The 19316-nt window shown below is 40.3% G+C and overlaps 1 protein-coding gene across 2 annotated transcripts in view; it reads right to left on the bottom strand.

Annotated features, from left to right (window-relative positions):
• The window catches only part of RAB3GAP2 (RAB3 GTPase activating non-catalytic protein subunit 2), a 96652-nt gene that overhangs the window by 62881 nt on the left and 14455 nt on the right, over positions 1-19316 (bottom strand). For both annotated transcript variants that reach the window (XM_035010096.1, XM_035010097.1), the window contains exon 2: positions 15869-15930. In XM_035010096.1, the coding sequence (XP_034865987.1) occupies positions 15869-15930 (62 nt within the window). The remainder of the gene's footprint in view (positions 1-15868; positions 15931-19316) is intronic.

The following is a 19316-nucleotide window of genomic DNA, read 5'->3' as shown; positions in this document are numbered from 1 at the left end:
GAAAATTGGCCTTTTGAACATAAGAGTTGTAACATTTTCCTAGTCCATGTGGTAGCTTAATTTGCTCCATGTAGAAATTTTTTTAATGTTATGCAGGTAAATTATCCATCTATTCTCTTATAGCTTCTAAGCTTTATGTCATGCGGACTCCTACCTCAGCCCTACCCAGTGGCTCTTACACGGAATTAATCAGAGGGAAATGGGGAGAGAGGGGAGGAGATGCAGGCTGTCTTCTTCCTGTCTTTTCCTTTCTTTCTTTTTTCTTTTCCTTTCTTTTCTTTTCTTTTCCTTTCTTTTTTCTCTTTTCCTTCTTTCTTTCTCTTTCTTTCACACATTTATGCTTTTTAAAAAACTTAGCAAATAGGAATCAAATTGATCTGGAACCTTCTTCTTATGCAAGGTGAGCAAGCTAAGGAGGCTGCATGCACCCTCTCTTGAAAGAAGAGGAAATACTGGAAAAAGTCCTCATCTTATTAAAGCTCTATTTTTCTACGGAATTTAAAGCTATCCATCTTGCTGTTAATGTGTACTTTTCTACATACAAATAAGGGAGAAAATTAATCCCCTAAAGAGAACACTAATAAGGTAAAGGTTAGTTGTAGTTCATTTCTCCCTGAGCCTATAATTTCTGTAGAACAGTCTCTGTTCAGCCTGCATGCAAAGATACTGGAATAACCTACAATCCTGTATGCCATTGAGCAACCGATTCAAAGCTAGTATCCTTAAGCAATACATCCTTAAGTGATAGTATCCTCTGGAGTGTTTCCCTTAAGTAATACTAAGATTTAGCAGTTCAAGATTCTGGTTGACATACCCATGGAAAATACAAGTTAGAGAGATGTAAAAAGGGACAAATACTACCCTCTTAGTTGGGATGAGAACTCAGCTCTGTCTGCCACCATCCCAGCAAGTGGACTACACGCGTTCCCAGAAGCAAGCATGAATTTTGCCCCGTAAGAACTAACCAAGATAAAGCACGGGAAACAGCACTTACTTGGACGCAAATTCAGAGAAACTACTCCACAATCACTGGTTACGTGCCTAACCCTGCTTAGCAACCTCATAAATGCACCTTTCTAGTAACATGAAGCCAGAAAAACTTCATGTGAATTAGCAGTCTACTTTCTAGCATTTCAACCATTTTCAGGTTTTAGTGAAAGAGGGAGAAAACCAAACTCTTTCACTCTTCACTGCACTTTCTTTTCTACGTCCTCTCTACCTCTCCATCTGTCCTTGGGACAGAAGGACTAAAAGTAGATCTGCCCTGTTTGCCACGGTAAAGTGGGGCATGTCCAAGCAGGAGGTCCACATTCTAAAAATAGGTTAGAAAATACTACCATATGATGATATTACATTATCATCATTAGGGTTTGATAGGCCATGCAATCCTAGATCTAAAGTCCTCCTGTTTGGGCATGATGACAGCTTATCATGAAATGCAATGGTGGTGAGCTCTTAACACAAGCTCCATAGCTTCTTGACGCCCAGTCACCTGGGGCGGGGGTCGGAGGGGGCAGGGAGAACAGCTATACACCCACACAGCCACAAGCTCCTGGTCACATGCGATTCCAAAGACACTATTCTTTGTGCCTAAGACACAGCACTCAATGTATTAGACTGAATAAGATTAAAAGCCTCTAATGACCATAACCAAAAATAAGTAATATCCTTAAAATCATAAACAGAGGTAAAAATGTGTTGTTTCACCATAGCTGGTTGTTTCTCCATAAGCTTTATTAGCTATTTTGCCAAACAGTATAAATTGTGCCAGAATATTAGGAAGTAAATTTGAAAACTGAAAACCACTGGGAGGGTGGGAGAAGAAACCTTATATAGATCGAATTTCTTTCAATAAATCCTCAACCTCAATAAGAAAAAAAAATCCCTGGGTATATCAGGATGGTACATCAACAATGAACATGCTATATACAAAGGCAAATAAAGAACAAACGGATGGAGAAGGACGTGTCCTGAATTGTTCCACAGTGTCTGCCACTTTGTGCCCAAGCAACGGGGTATATAGAAATCAGGCCACAGTAAGGTGATATCTCTTCTCACAACAGAGAAAGTCTTCCCACACCCTCTTGAGTAGAGGACAGCAGGCCTATCAAGAGGTGTTTGGCACTGACGTGACTTTGGGTTTGGTCACCTAACTCAAGGGCAATGAGCAGGCAGGGTACTGGTGATTCGGAAGATGTCGCTGCAACATTTGCCAAACACTTACCACGTGCCGATATCTGTGCTAAGTGCTTGACACATAAATCTTAGTTCTCACAGTGATCTAGAAAGGTTATGTTAGTCCCTCCGTTTTGAGATGGAGAAACAGAAACTTACCAAGTAACCTCCCCCCAGTGACACAGCTGGGGCAGGGCTGTGAACTCAAGCTTCAGAGCTCACGGAAACTGCCACCTCTGAGCTGCTTTCCACTCCACACTGCCACGGGCAGCTGGTCCCTCGAAGGGAGGGACCTGCCACAGCCCCTCTGGATCTTCCCTGCTCTGCTGCTCTCCTCGCTGTTGCCACTGGGAGTGACCAGGGATGATGCCGGCCTCTGTGTCCAGAACTAAAGTAAGGATGAGAAGCTCTCCTCCACCTGTAGACTAAAAGGCTAGGGCCCCTCTGTGACTGAAGTAAAGAAGCACGGATGCGGATCAAGTGAGATCGAACCTAATCCAATTCGGCCACGTGGTTGACTGCGGGAACTTTTTCGCAAAGGCTTATCAGGTCTTTAATATTCTTGTTCGACGAGTCTCTTTTTAAAGAGAGCCATGAAATAGCCCCCTCCCTTTCAACATAATTAAACACTGAATACGTGGACATACACGGAGTATTTATTACATTTAAAAAGTCATGAATACTGCAATAAATGTTAAGAAATTTGAAATCAAGCTCTGCCTTGAAAGCACTATAACTTTGCCAGGTGGTTAATAGTTCCTCGGGGTTTCTCAGCCTCAGCACTACTGACATTTGGGGCTGGAGCTTCTGTACTGTGGGGGCTGTTCCGTGCATTGCAGGATGCTTAGCAGCGTCGCTAGCCTCTACCCACCAAATGCGCATAGCACTTTCCCAGTTGGGACAGTCACCAATGTCTCTAGACGTTGCCAAGTGTCTTCTGCAGAGCAAAATGCCCCCAAGTTGAGAGCCACTGATTTAACTGAAGAAGAAACATACTGTAAAAATTTATTTTTTTATTTTGAGAGGGAGGAGAGGAGCAGAAGGAGAGGGAGAGAGAGAATCTTAAGCAGGGGCTTGACCTCATGACCCTGAGATCATGACCTGAGCTGAAATCAAGAGTTGGACTGCTTAACCAACTGAGCCACCCAGGCTCCCCTGTAAAAATTTTTTTTTAATCACCAAGTTAACTAAGAAATTGTAGTAGGTACAAGACAGTATGATCAAAGACCCCAAAACTGCTTGCCTGTATGGGATCAACAATCTCTCCCTCACATGCGCGTCATGATCTCTTTCAGCCAGCCGACGGGATTACACAATCGTATAAAGAAACAGAAGGAACCATAGAGACCATTTGATTCAAAATCCTCATTGTCCAGAAAAGGAAACCAAGGCTTGGAAAGAGTAAGTGGATTGTCGCTAACCACACAAATGCCATCGGTAATAAATTTAAAGTAATACACATTCATATAGTCCTTGACACTTTCCCTGGCAACTCTGGTTCCTTCCCTCAAAAATCAGGGGAATGGACAAATAATCCAAATAAGAGGAAGAATGGGGTAAGAGTTGTGGGTCAAAATCCCTGAGGATGACCAAATCCTCAGTGGCCTCACATCTTTTTCCCTGCTTTAATCTATCCTACACAACATGCTCCAGTAGGGCTCTGCGTGTCTATGTACCAGCCCTGTGTTAGGACAGAGAGACGAGAAAGGAGAATTCTGAGCCTTAACGTTCTTCCCTCCTCTGGGGAAGATAGATGGACAAATACACAGCAGTCAGTCAGGGGAACACAGGAGGGTCATCAAGACCAGACTGGGGTTGGGAAGTTATTTTTTAAGTTAAAAAAAATGTGCACACGAGAAAGAGAGCAGATCTGACCAGAGAGCTTTACTGCTCAAAAAATGCTTTATTGACTGCAGGTATCCTCAAGTCCTTTGCTTGCACAAACAACAAAAAAAATCCTCCTACTGGAAGTAACTCCTATCTAATTCCTGCTGGGAGAGTAAAAAGTAGCCAGGTTGGGGGCAGCAGGAGAGAGGGAGAGGGGGTGGACGTTCCCAGACTAGCCCCATGTCCTATTTCTCTAGAAAGCCATGAACTCAACCTATCTGAAGGCCTAGAGGCAAACGAGCCAGCAAGGAGCTGCTGTCAAAGCAGAGTCCGACAGTGTAAGGTAAAAGGAGACAGTGCAGCACAGGTGGGTGACGAAGAGCTTTCACCCACTGTGCTGAGGTGCTTGCACTTGATCTTGAGGATACCCGCAGCCACCGAAGCTTTTTTTGAGCAGTACGGCTATCTGGTCAGATCTGCTCTCTTCCTCGTGTGCACCCTTTTTGAAACTTAAAAAATAACTTCAACGAGTAGCAATAAAAATGATTTTAGATTTTACATCCCAACTGATTTCAGTCACTTCCTCCCCTCCCCCCGTCCCTTCTTGTCTCCCCCTCCCTCTCCCTCCTTACTGCTCCATAAAGAAACAGACAGAAGTTGCCCAAAATAATATCTATGCTTACAACCTGGGATGTACTCCAAATTTTCAAAATTCTATTTTATTTCATTATTTTATTTTATTTTTTAAGATTTTATTTATTTATTTGACAGAGAAAGAGCGAGAGCAGGAACACAAGCAGGGGGAGTGGGAGCGGGAGAAGCAGGCTCCCGGCTGAGCAGGGAGCCTGATGTGGGACTCGATCCCAGGACCCTGGGATCATGACCTGAGCTGAAGGCAGGCGCTTAACTGACTGAGCCACCCAGGTGCCCCCTATTTTATTTCATTATTTTTAAAAGTACCGGTCAAGACACAGTAAAGTGATATCCCCAAAAGTCAAGATAAACAGTTTGAAATACATTGCTCTAAGCCAAGATTTCTCAGTACTCTTGACATTATGAGTAGGATAATTCTTCACTAATACTGTTCTCCTGAAGCTACTGATTCACCATCATTTGACAAGGTAGTTAATTTCCCAAGCAACACATGAAATTAAAAAAAAAAACTAACAAACAAAAACAGCACTATCAAGGACTACCTTGGCTTTCTGCAAAAAACTAGTACCTACCTGGTCACTGAAGTTAACATTAAATTTATCCATTAGCTATAAAACAACCCCTGCTTGGGGGATGGAAGGAGAGAACGTAAAATTTTATTTAAATGTGACCTAAACTTCAAGGAGTTTTCTTTGAATTGAGACCAGTAAAAATGTTTCTTAATATGCACAAATATTGAAGTCACCACCAATGAACATTATAAGGAATTCTGTCTAAACAATTAGAGCCATAACATATATTTTAAAAAATTTATTTCTTTTGATTTTAAGCCCACAAATTTGTCAACTGATTATTCTGTCACAATGCAGCAGATGGTAAAAAGCTGCAGTAATTTAACAAGCCTTTCAATTATGTCTGGCCTCTACAGAGCTGGTAAATTACCAGTCTGTAAACATAGTGGCAAATGGTTTTTGGTGTATCAGCTACTGTGGTGACTACATGGCCATTGATGTAGCCAGAATCGTTTTTCAAAGGTTTTGACTTTAGCATAGTAAGTCTATCACCTGCAATTTATACTGTCATTGTGCTAACTTTCATAGACATTTACACCTTACAGTGGTGGAGAGTAAAATCCAGTGAAATCACAGAGTAGTCAGCACATTCAATGTAATTCTCAAGTCATTTACCACCTAAATCGTAGACATAAAATAGTCATATATACTTTTTAAACCAAGAGACCTAAGTGCTGCAGTAATTCTGAAACACAAACAGTAAATGATGCTATACAAATAGGTTTTTCTCGTTTTTCTAGTCTGCGATTAACATACATAATGCTCAGTGTTTCTCAAAATTTTTTTAAGGTAGCAGACTTTCATTCCCAAACAAAATGCTGTACAAAACTTCAATATACGAAATAGATTAAAAACAGGGATGAGTATCTAGCTATACAGCACCTTGACATAGACTAAAATTCTCAGATGAAAGCTCTTAAGGTCTTTTCAAAATTAAAATGGGGGCAAGGCAAGAACTCTTCCTAAATTTGATTACAAATCTGATTACCGATAAGCCAAAGGAAAAAAATTTACAAATATAATTACTGACAGAAACCTACAACTCTAATCTCCTTTTTAAAATTACTTTTCTTCCTAACCTTATGAAGTTAACTGTAATTCACTAACTCTTACAGTTTTACTTGATCAATTCAAGTAGGATTAATTCTATTATTTACTTTTAAATTGTATATATATATATATACCCATTTTTATAGAATTTTCTGTGTGCCCATTCATCCAACGACTCAATGTATATACAGCCCCAGCAAAATGCCTACATTTATAACCCCTTAAAGTTAATAATGATAATTATTCTTAGATGTTAGGAAGTTGTTTATTTTCCTTTGTATTTTTCTGAAATACCTGAATTTTTGTAATAATCATTTTTTATAAAACAAATTCATCATTTTTAGTAGAAAATTCATTTCACAAATAATTGCAATTAACTCCAAACCTGAAAAGCGTACTTCTCTATTTCCTGAACAACTGTCTAATACTAAGCACTAAATTAGGCACCATAGGATATAGGAAAGCACCAAACAATTCCTGGTCAAAAACTTAATTATCTAGTTGGACAAACAAGACGAATAAGCAAGAAACAATTAGCACCCAACATAAATCAGAATACTCTAATAGCAAACTAAATGCTATGGGCCTTAAATTGCTATTGGTGTTTATTAAAAAAACAGATTAATAGTACACATTCCCCAAAAAGATTTATAAGTGAAAATGTGAAAAGGTGACCAACAATACTCCCATCTTTAAAAATGAAAATTTAAACACTGAAATGACATTTACACCAATCTGATTTAGCAATAATTAGTTTGATACAAAGCAGGGGTTAACAGTTTCAAAAAATACCCGAGAAAAGCAGGCCTCTGTTAAAAAACAAAAAAACCCCAAAAACCACACTCACCTCTTATAGTCTTTGTTTCTCAGTATTAATAAAAATAGGGGTGCAGAGAAATGTTTTCACAAAATAAACAACAGCAATAGTCCATGATAAAAAACAACTGGGTCAGAGCTGTTCTCATTTCTGTAACACACATGAAAGAACAGCAGTCTCATATTAACTGCTCTTTGGAGTACAAACTAGTGCAGCCTTTTGGAAGCACCAGTCAGTAATTTCTATTAAAATTTAAAGTACAGGGCGCCTGGGTGGCTCAGTTGGTTAGGCGACTGCCTTCGGCTCAGGTCATGATCCTGGAGTCCCGGGATCGAGTCCCGCATCAGGCTCCCTGCTTGGCAGGGAGCCTGCTTCTCCCTCTGACCCTCCCCCCTCTCATGTGCTCTCTGTCTCTCTCATTCTCTCTGTCTCAAATAAATAAATAAAATCTTTAAAAAAAAAAAAATTTAAAGTACATATACCTTTTACTTTAGCAATTTCACTTTGAGAAATTTATTCTAAAGGAAAAATAAGAACGGCTAACACTTATTGAGCACTTACTATGTTCCAAGTACTACTCTAAGCACATCTCCTACAACCGCCTTAACGATCCTATGGGTCTGATAGTGTTATTGGTCCCACTAACAGGAATGAGGATGCTGAACTCAGAAGTTAAATAACTTACTCAAGACTTCATGGTCATTAAGGAGCAGAGCTAGGAGGGAAATTCAGGCAGTCTGACTCCATCATGATGCAACCAAGATGCATGGCAGATACAAAGATGATTAGCATTGCTTGTGATAGGAAAAAACAAAAAGAAAAAAAGAGCCAACAAAAGCTAAATGTCCCTCAACAGGGGTATGGCTACATAAATCACAGTACATCTACACAAATGAGATATTCAGTATCCCTTTAAAAGAACTAGATGATTTACAGGTGCAGATATGGAAAAACCTCCCAATTACATTAACTGGAAAAAGGAAGGGGTAGAACATGAAGCCCATAGGACCTTCCGATAAAGAGAGAAATAAACACATGAATTTTACCCTCACTCTCCCCAGTGTTCTCAACCCCACTAAAAAGAGCAGTAACAGAGTTTAAAGACAAAAGCCAGTAAGGGCAAAAAGAATGGGGAGGGGAGCTGCAAAATTCTGAGAGCTAGAAAGCAGAAGGGCAGGTGCCAACTGATTTCCCAGTCCCTAGAAAACTACCTCCTAAAAACTGAAGGGAGGAAAGAGGAGCAAGAAGCCCAGCCACACACAAAACTGCCCACAGGGTTAGGAACGGTACCAGGTCCCAGAGGAAGTGAGGGCAAAGCCTGGTCTGAGCCGCAGTCAGGTCTCCAGACCCCTTCCCCCACTGCAAAGTCAGATCGCTGTCCCTCCCCCTCCCTCCCTGGCAGAGGACAAGGAAGGCCCATCACTAAGCCAACACAAACAAGCTACCCAGCAGGAGTGCCAGAGGAGAGCAGATGCAAAATAAAATGACCAACTCTAAGCAAGAGCAAGGAGAAGTCGTAGTTAGCTACAATAGGGAGACTAAAGATAGGTCTCCCTCAAACACTTAGACATAAATAATGCCACCAAGACTGAGCCTGAACTACTTGTTGATCTGTGGCCAAAGACTGAGGAACTACTTACATTCACCTTTGTTGGCAAACAATCTTTCAACTGCACTTTTCACACTAGCAAACCAGAATCTACTAAAAACAAATTAATAGCCATGTAGACCAAAAGTTTTAAAGCCCCCAAAAGAGGCCAAGGGATTTTATTTTTTTAATGTTTTTTAAAGATTTATTTATTTATTTATTTTGGAGCGCGAGCACGAGCAGGAGGGGCAGGGGAAGACGGAGAGAGAATCTCAAGCAGATTCCGCACTCAGCTCAGAGCTGGATACAGGGTTCAATCTCAGGACCCCGAGGTCAGATCTGAGCTGAAACCAAGAGTCAGACTGCACCACCCAGGCGCCCCAAAGCCAAGGGATTTTAGAAACAGGAGGAATGGCAGAAAGAAGGATCGAGTTACACTGAAAGCCATGGGCTAGACCAAGATTTCTGAACTCTGGGACAAGTGACATTTTGGGCTGGACAACCATTTGCTTTGGAGGGCTGTCCTGTGCAATGTAAGATGCTTAACAGCATCCCTGGCCTCTATCCCCTGAAATGTACCGCCCCCCAAATTGTGACAACCAAAAATGTCTCTAGACATTGCCAAATACCTCCTGAGGGGACAAAATCGTCTCTCCAATTGAGAATCACTAGGCAAGACCCAGCCCGTATTAATGTTAACAGGAAGGTCATTGACAAAAGGAGTATTTTAAGATTTTATTTATTTGAGAGTGAGAGCAGGGGGAGGAGCAGAGGGAGACGGATAAGTAGACTCTGTATTCAGCACAGAGCCTGACCCAAGGCTCGACCTCAGGACCCTGAGATCATGACCTGAGCTGAAACCAAGTCAGATGCTTAACTGACTGAGCCACCCAGTTGCCCCACAAAAGTAGTATTTCTAACAGTCAAATGCCAAAGTCTCAATGAGAACCCATCTCAGTAAGAAGAACCTCTGTAGCCACTTCCCTCTTTGTACAAGAACTTAAACCTAAAACGTAACTTTAGTATAACCTGAGTGCTCTCCTCTGCCTCTGGCCAATCTGGTGCTTATGTCTCTTGTGCGGTAGATGACACTAAAATAAGGCAAAATGTTTTCCAGAATTATCCCAGATTATTAATGTTCTAAGAATCTCTTATCAGGTCATGCTATATCCTATTTCTCAGTCGTAAACAAACATTTCTCTGGGGCCCTCTATCTGGCCAGCATGCTTTCCTTGTTAATCTGCTAAATCAAACTGCCTCTGTAAACTGTACTATATCACTTTCTGCAAACAGATGGAACACATTCTAACGTGTCTCTTGAATGGAAATTTTCCACACTTTCTACCTTCACTAAGGGCCTTAACCCAGAACCTTCTGTGCTTCCTGTTCCAGAAACCACTGCCAAGGAAATCTTCGACTCTATACTTCCTACCCTTTGGACTCAATACACCAATGAAGGAAAGCTCATTAATCTGCCTTACAACTAAAATTAAACCTTGTCAAGCTTCTTCCTTAACTGCCTCAATTTCCATTATAGCATGAGGGTAGGCAAAATATCCCCCTATAACCACTTCTTTCCCAAAGCAAACAAATTATAATCCCAACTAAAAGCCCTTGTAACACTGTAAAAAACACAACAAAGCTATTCACTATTTATTATAGGACCATTAATTGGTAGATGTCCTAGTACAACCATCTTCTTTTCCAATTTCTCCAAGCAAGACACTATCTCTCACGATGTCCACTTAAAATTAAGTTAGTACAGAAGAAGATCTTTTTGCCTTTTTTTTTCCATCTTGAAAGTCTGTTTGCCCTTTTAATTCTTTAGTGTATTTACTCATGGGCAAGTAGGAATTCCTAAACCCTATTCTTCACACTTGCACACATAAGAGTTATGCCTGACATGGATCCATTATTTGGGGCATTTTTACAGACTCAATGGTATCCTCTCTAAATTCATGTGTTGAAGCCCTTGTCCCCAGTGTGACTGTTATTGGGAGGTAAGAAGGTAACTAGGTTCAATGAGGTCTGAGGTCATAAGGGCAGAGACTTAATCTGACAGATTGGTTATCCCTGTAAGGGGAAGGGACACCAGGACTCACTGCTCTCTCTCTTTGCACATAAAGGACAGGCCATGTGAGGACACAGTGAGAAGGTGTCCGTCTGCAAGCCAGAAAGAGGGGTTTCACCGAAAACCAACTCTGACAGCACCTTGATCTTGAACGTCTAGCTTTCAGAACTGTGAGACGATGCATTTCCATTAAGCCACCCAGTCTGCGATATTCTGTTATGGCAGCCGAGCAGACTCATACGGACATGAACTATCTACAGGAGAAAGACATTTGTCCTCTTCTCTAACTGAAGCCATCCTTCAAGTTCCTAAGCCTACCCATGTCACGGATGTACACTGTCTTGGCTGTGGCGGCTCCCACTGATAAAGGATATTAGAACATGCTTTCTTTACTGAGCACTTATTACAGTGGACATCTCAGAATCACAGAAAGCTAAAGAGGCTTCTCCTTTCTTAAAAAAAAAGCCTTGTCCATACTGGTACTAAATCTTTCTGATTATAAAAGCCCTCCACACTCTCTTCTGCCATAAAAATGAGAAACTACTCTCAAAGAGCTACAGGCTTGTGGAGATAAAAGCACCCTGAAGTTTTCGGCGTTTTCTGCTGGATGCGACAGCGCCGCTTGGCCTCCAGGTCAGCATCCAGGGCAGTAGCTGCTGCTGTTCTCTACTCTGAGCCGCCCCGCCTGTGGTTCACCTACACACCACCACGGTCCCCCGAGCACCAAAACACACCAGCTCTCTAATGCCAGGCTGCTCTCCTCTGCTGGTCAGAACCACAGCCCAACGGTGGAGAACCCTATCACTGTTTTCACAGTTACAGCACCCCGACACAGCCATAAATTGATTTCGAGACCTTTCTCTTGTTCCACTACTGGCCTCATCTTTAATGTGGATAAGACCTACCAGTGAGACTCTCAGGGCAGGCAGGTGTTGAGCTTGCGGTCTGTTCCTAACAAGGGACAGCGGAAAGTTCCCTCTCCATCCTGATGAGGTGGCTATATCTCTTACCTTAACTAGAGCGTGCAGTTCATACATCTGCCAAAATTTACTCTGACTCTTGTTATGCCTCTAGAGCTGGCTATGCCTTTGGAGTTGTTCATAATCCTAGACAGCAGTAGAAATAACAGAAGTCTCTTACCTCAGCTGTGTTAACATTCTAATAGCCCTGGTATAAAACATTTTACTCCGCAAAACCTCATACTGATGTTATGTGTGGACAATTCTAGATGATGCTGCAGTGTAAGGCAGAAGTCATATCCTTTTCCCCTGGCCACACTGCCATTTTTGTTCTCATTCACCAAACAGTCTCCCTTAACAAAGATGCTGTCTTGAGGACAGGATCCAAATTCAGAGAAGCACTGTTAAATACAGCAAGATCATTTTAACACCCAGGTAACGTCTCAATATCACTGTCCTGCCCCACTTTTGTTGTCATTCAAATACCTTCTCCTTCACCATGTACGTAAAATCATGACAAGGTACAAGGGTTCATAGGAGGATAATAAGAATAGCTAGGAATGACTGGTACACCCAGAATTGTTGTCAACTCTTTCACTTGCCGTCAAATCCGCTGTGTGAGCACATCAGTTAAGACAAAGAGAACAACAAGCTACCCTCATCCATGAGGACCATTGGTAAACATTCAAATCTTATCCAAATGAAGAAATGGGCTACATGTAAGTTAATGTATTTTGGAATGAGTAGAAGCATATTTCAGCTTTTCACTGACACAGTTAAAAGATGTTATTCCTAGATTTAGGATATTCTTGCCAATAAAGAGAAGATGACACACTTTAACAGATTTAAAGGAAGTCTGTTAAAACATACACAATCTAACTAGGAATCACTGTCCCCATCGCCCAGAACCAGCTGGAACAGTGGCGCATCAAAATGAAATACTATAAAATAAACTGGCCCATGACCTTAACAAGTATGAGAGGCACAACTAATAAAAAGACCCACTACAGTCTATTCCACAGAGCAGCGAAGGTGAGCTTTCCCGAACAGAAATAGATAATGTGGTTTCTGATCACATTTAGAATTCCAAATTCATAAAGCTTTACCTCAGGCCTATTGCTTCTCTGACCCCAAATTGTAGTTGCAGTAATTTTCTACTGTATTAGGTTGTAATACCATAAGGAAGTGTACGCTTAAGGAAGGCACACTGCTAGATGAGCCGAAAAGCAGGTCTATGACACCCAACAGTCAACGAACCCCCTTAAAATTAGCAGAGAAAACATAGCGGATGTTCATGAGGAAAACTAGCCTCACATACAACTCCTCAACTACGTCACTCACAAGTAAAAATCCGTTCCAAAAAGAACCAACTGTGCACAGCAGACACTTTAAGATGGGGGCCCCTGGGTCTGTAAGTAAGTTCCATAACTCAGCACCTGCACCATCTTATGTATTTTACAATAACTGTCCCAGTGGAACCTCCTCTCTTTTTTTTTTTTTTTTTTTTTACAAATGCATGTGTCCACTTTAACATGCAATGTCTGTGAGGTAATTCCTGAAAACCTCACACTTACTCGGGAGCTTGCCATATTATAGTCACTAGCTATAGGATTCTAGAAAATAAATACTAAAAGTAAATGTACCCAACACCACATGCAAAGTAGCTGCTAGTTACACTACCCCTTTCTGAGAAATTCTCAAAGCACAGCCATCTCCCCCTGAGAGGTTAGCTCATATCCAGCCATGCAGAGCCTCCAACCTTCTTTACACGTACCTCTCCTCTCCTTTCCTTCCACTCCCCACTCTGGCCATAGCTAACCAGACTGCTGGTGGTGTCCGGCCAGAGGGCAGCATTGATAGGTAGACTGACATCCCACATAGTGGCCTGGCATGAACACTATGCCCCACCCTCCGCAAATATCCAATACTGGATAGTGATGAACAGACCCCATCAAATCCTCATATGAGCTCTGGGTGTGAAACAAAGAGGAAAAAGAATCCAAGATAAATGAAAGATACAAATAACAGCCACGAAACAGTCTAAATCGTGAGAAAGCAGAAGCCAATCAGCTGTAGTAAAAAACAGAGACAGAGGACCGCTGAGTCTCCATGTTGACACAGCACTAGAGGGGCAAGGAACGAGGTGTTTGTTTGCTAAAGTGATGCCATAACCACGTTCCTTGAGCTGCATTACATCCTATTCAACACATCCCGATTCTCCAGGAGGCCTTCTGCAATGGTTTCCGGTTCCTCATCTCCCCTTGGAGCTTTTCTATAAATCTGTATGACATTAGCGTGCTCTGCTTCCTACAACACGATGCTCCTTCACTTCTTCCCCAGACCTATTCTGTTAGTCTTCCCCAACTCAATAAACCACACACCATCCATCCAGCTGCTCAAGCCAAATATCTGGGAGGGTTTAAAAAAAAAAAAAAAAAACAACTTATGGATATTTTCAAACATTGACAAAAATGAAGAGAATGGTACCTATTACCCAGTCTTGGGGAGTATCAATATCTTATTAAGTATGCTTTACCTATTCCACACCATATCCCAGATCAAAGAAGTTAATTCTGATTTTATTTTTCCCTTCAGCCCTCACAACCAACTTACAGGAAAGTCTTACTGTTATTTCTAAAACTTATTCTGAATCCATCAATTTCTCATTTTCACTGATATCACCTTAATGTAAGCCACATCATTTCTCAACTACACTATCACAACAGGCTCCTAATTGGTCTCCCTGCTTCCGCTTTTGCTTCCTACTTCAACTCCAAAAAGCAGCCAAGATGAACTTTAAAAATGAGAAATCAGCTATGTGTAGTTTCCAATCGCATTTAGAATAAACTCCAATTTCACAAAGCCTTACCTCAGGCCTGCTTACTTCTCTGACCTCATCTCATAGCCTCTCAGTCCTGCAAAGCCACACTGGCCTTCTTTATGTCCTCTGAACTCCAAGCCCAGTCCTGCCATAGGGCCCCTGCATGAGCTGTTGCCCTGGCCTGCAATGCTCTTTGCCAGATCTTCACCACACTGGCTCCCTGCTTTCAGACCTCAGCTCAAATGTCGCATCCTCTGAAAAGCCTTCCACCCAAGCTATGGTAGTCCCTTGATCACTTGCTACCACATCACCATTTGAATCCTCTATGTAACTTTGATTACCACTATTTGATACTTTTATCTCTCTTTTTGAAAAAATTTCTCTCTCCCCACTTAAGTATAAGCTGCTGGGAACAAGGATGATTAGGAGACCTATCCAATATGTATGTTCATTCTTCTTTTTCATAAAAAATCCTGATTTCGTTCAGATATCAACTCCTCCCCTATAGTCATGGGCCTCAGGAGAAGCAGACCCTTTAATCCTCCAACTCCAGGGAATGGCAAGGCTGACTGATGAAAAATCTGATATCCCTTGCCAGTGACCAGCTCAGAAATGAGTGTCTGGCATTATTCCGGCCAAGAGAGATAGGCAAGGTTCTCTAGAGGCTTCTGAAAAAGTTGTTCCCTGCTCCTGTAAGAATCACAGAAAGCCCTAGTCTTTTTCTCCTTCTGGTCATAAATGAAGATACATGGTGGCATACCCCATCTATTAGAAGAACAATCTTTAGGATGAAGTCAACACTACCATATATGCAGAGGAGACAGAAGGAAAGAACTTACGTCTTTGATGACATAGTTGAATCTCCTGATCAACCAATCTATGAGTCAATACTACCCTGACTTCCTTCTATATGAGCTAATGAATGTCCTTATTATTCAAGTCAGTTTAGGTTAGATTTTCTGTTACCCATAGGTGAAAATACACACAGGGATTTCAAGTACCTTACTCATGGGCTATACTTGCAGCACCTAGAAAAATGCCTAGAATATGGTGGGCACTTAAACAAATATATGTTGAATGAGTTAAGTGGAGGAGTCTAAAATAATAACTAATGAAGGAGAAAGAATCCTAAAGTAGTTATTCTCTGTTTAGCCTGCTTAACTATAAAGTCATTAAATCCTTAAGAAAGGTATCTACTTCAGTACTATTAAGCAAGCACAAAGATGTTCTTGATGAAGGTTTTAAAATGTCAACCTAACACTGGAATATGCCACCATCATTACAAACGGAAAATGTCACTTTCAACAAGCATGCACACATTTATAAAAACTTACAGGTTCTTGGGGGTCTGTTTCTTCCCATGCTCCCCAACCATCATCTTCCCAGTTCGATTTACCTATTATTAAAAAAGATGAAAAGTGCTTACATGAAATACAGAGCTTGAAATATTTTACTAAACATTATCTCTAAACATAATAGAACCAACACCTAATATATAAATATTACATAAATATGTATTATATAAATATAATGCTGGTATTAAGGAAGAAAAAAAGGTAAACTATACAACAGCAGGATTTTGCTATATGTAATAATAATTAGGAAACATTTGGCCTGAATTTCCAAATCTATGTAATAGTAAAACTGCAAGTTATTCGGATCTTAAGATATTGGATATCAGGTTCGTCCACATTTAAACCAAACCACAAAAGTGAATTTTAAGAATCTTTAAAATGACAAATATTTGTTGCTCAGACATGAGACAAATTAAATATACAGTGACGAAAACACATCTAAAATTCCACACAGAGGTCTTCATGTAACTTATCCTTTCATAAGACAAGGTATCAATGAAAAAAAAAAACCTGAAGTTTGAAACAAAAGATCTACGATTTCTGATATTTTCCAATACTCTGATTTCTTACACATAAGAACAGTTTCTTAGATTAAAAGAAGATGTTCAACAAACACTGAAACAAAGAATTAAAAATCTCATAGGTATGGAGATTATGATCCCTTATACTGCTCCTATTAACTTGTTTTTCTATAATTACCTTTGAGTTTCTCTCTTATATCAGAAAAGGAGGAATAAAGCTATCACTTTTTGAGCAACTACTCTGAGACAAATATTAGATATTTTATATATATTACCTCAAACTAAATTAAAAAAACAGATAAAGTTCAAAGAAAATGTGAGAAGAACAGGCCCTTACATAACTATAAATTTAGGCCCCAGAATAGGATTGCCTAGGTTCATATCCTGGATCTCACACTTACCATCAGGTTACCCTATGTCTGAAAGCTTTACTTATCTCCATAAAAGCATGGAAAACAGAAGTGCTTACATCTAGTAGGGTTGTTACAAGGATTTAAAACAAAGAGCATACTAAAGTCCTCAGTGCCTGATGCATAAGTTCTCAATGCTAATCTCAAGATTTAGCCATTAAAATACAAAATCTAAATAAAATACTGTATTTAAACCAATCAGCTTCAAATTTCTAGGGAAGAATCATTTTAAAAGATGGGACTGAACCTGCTATCTAGGATGCTTACAGTAAGAAGGACACAAATACAACTTCCAATTATATATGTTTTAAAAGTTGCTAAAATGAATTACATATAGATGATAAGAAAGTTAACAGTCTGGTATTTGAAATCATTGCTCAATTAGCTTTGTGATAATATTCTCGTCTTTGGTACTCAAATACCAGGTAACTACTTCCTAACATGCCAAGCACATTGCTAGCCATATATTAAGTCCTAAAACATCTGATTAGCACTGCACAACTTACAGAAGATTTCCATATATGTGTCAATTAAATAATTTAACAAATACACTGTTAAATGCCATGTGCCATGCCCTATAGTAGGAATGGAGAAAAATTCAAACATATTCCTTGTCCTTAAAGATTCTGTGATCTAACGTAACACGTAACTATAGTACGTGGGGAGTACTGTAACAACTACCATAAAAGGGATGAGTGAGAGAGATGACAAAACACAGGGAGAAGTCACCTTAAACTAAGTCTTTAAAAAGCAGTGAGGAACTTTTCAAATATACTTGAAGAAAAGGTCAACATGAGGAAAGGCAAAAAGGCGTAACTCACATATAGGAGTTATCAAGCAACAACTAACATGTATTCAGCATTTCTATGTGTCTAAGTGCTTTATAGACATTAATTCACATAAGCAAGACAAAGATTCTCTATCATCCCCTTACTACAATGAGAAAACCAGATTACTTAGTTTATATAGCTTCACCAAGATCACCAGAGGATTAAGTGGCAGAGTGGGATTTCAAATCAGGGCTTCTGGAGTTCCAAAGCCCATGCTCACAAGTATTCTGCTATACTTCCTTCACCTACGGCTAATGAAGAGGCATAAAAATTAGGAAACATGGGGCTTACAGTTAAGGCCAAAGCGAGATTATTACATATTATTTTAAAAGAGAAGCATTCCCTCGATATTAAGATTTGGAAGTTTTTTTCATAACCTGGAAAATTACAGTTTGTTCTTTGGCAATCTAATTCACTTAGGCAATTTCTTTATTCTGCTAATTTTTCACTACACTGAAAACAACTGCCTTATTGTGGGCTGATGGCAACTAAGCCATCCCATCTACAGAGTTTTAGAAAATGCTGTTTTTCTTGTTCGAGAAAGCAAAGCACCTCAAAAAGCTTATCACTCTAAAATCCGGGATTCGGTTTTAATATTGCTATAAAAAGAATGTATCAAAATACCACAATCTCAGAAAGACCCTGAAGAATTGCAAGCACTTCATGGGGCCAGCTAATGATTCTTCGTTCGTTCGTTCATTCGTTCATTCGTTCATTCATTCATTCATTCATTCATTCAACAAACACAACATCTTTTGTGTGTTGGCCACTGTGCTAAGTGCTGGAGAAACAAAAGCAAATAAGCCTTCAAAGAGCGTACTTGGGCGCCTGGGTGGCTCAGTCGTTAAGCGTCTGCCTTCAGCTCAGGTCATGATCTCAGGGTCCTGGGATCGAGTCCCGCATCGGGCTCCTGGCTCGGCAGGAAGCCTGCTTCTCCCTCTCCCACTCCCCCTGCTTGTGTTCCTGCTCTCGCTATCTCTCTCTCTGCCAAATAAATAAAATCTTAAAAAAAAAAAGAGCGTACTTGGTGCACATAACCTCTGCTGAATGCCGTACGATACTATGAAAAATGTGTTATTTCTCCTCTTTATTGGAATAAAAAGTACCTGACTCAATTCACAAATGACTCATACAATCAAACACAAGACACAGCAATTTGGATTTCCTGCCCCTGCAGAGATCCAGGATCTCTTAATGCCGTAATTCAAAACATCCAGGAAGAGAAGTCCTTGAGAAATACTTTCTTTATATATTTGCGTTCAATGGAAAGTTTTTTTTCCACTTCTCAAGGCCCCTGACTGAGAAATTTCTATTAACAAGAGAGAAAGGGGACTTAATCAGGCATCTCCTCCTGTCATGGGAATACATTTTCTAAAGTCATCGTACAGAGTTTAAAGGAAGGTGAAACAGAACTATTAGGAATGTTAAAGATGTGTTTGAGGGTTGGTCTGGAATCCTAAGTCTATTTATAATACTATAAGAAAATGCATTCTAGATTCTAGTCAACTTAAAAATGGAAAACATTTATTTTCTTTTATAGATTTTATCTTTTTGAGAGAGAGCGAAAGATCACAGGAGAGGGAAAGGGAGAAGCAGACTTGCCACTGAACAGAGAGCCCGATGGAGGGCTCGATCCCAGGACTCTGGGATTATGACCTGAGCCAAA

The sequence above is a fragment of the Mirounga leonina genome, unplaced genomic scaffold, assembly GCF_011800145.1.
Source record: "Mirounga leonina isolate KUSES-001 unplaced genomic scaffold, KU_Mleo_1.0 Mir_154, whole genome shotgun sequence".
Lineage (NCBI taxonomy): Eukaryota > Metazoa > Chordata > Mammalia > Carnivora > Phocidae > Mirounga > Mirounga leonina.
This window is presented reverse-complemented; position numbering and strand designations above follow the sequence as displayed.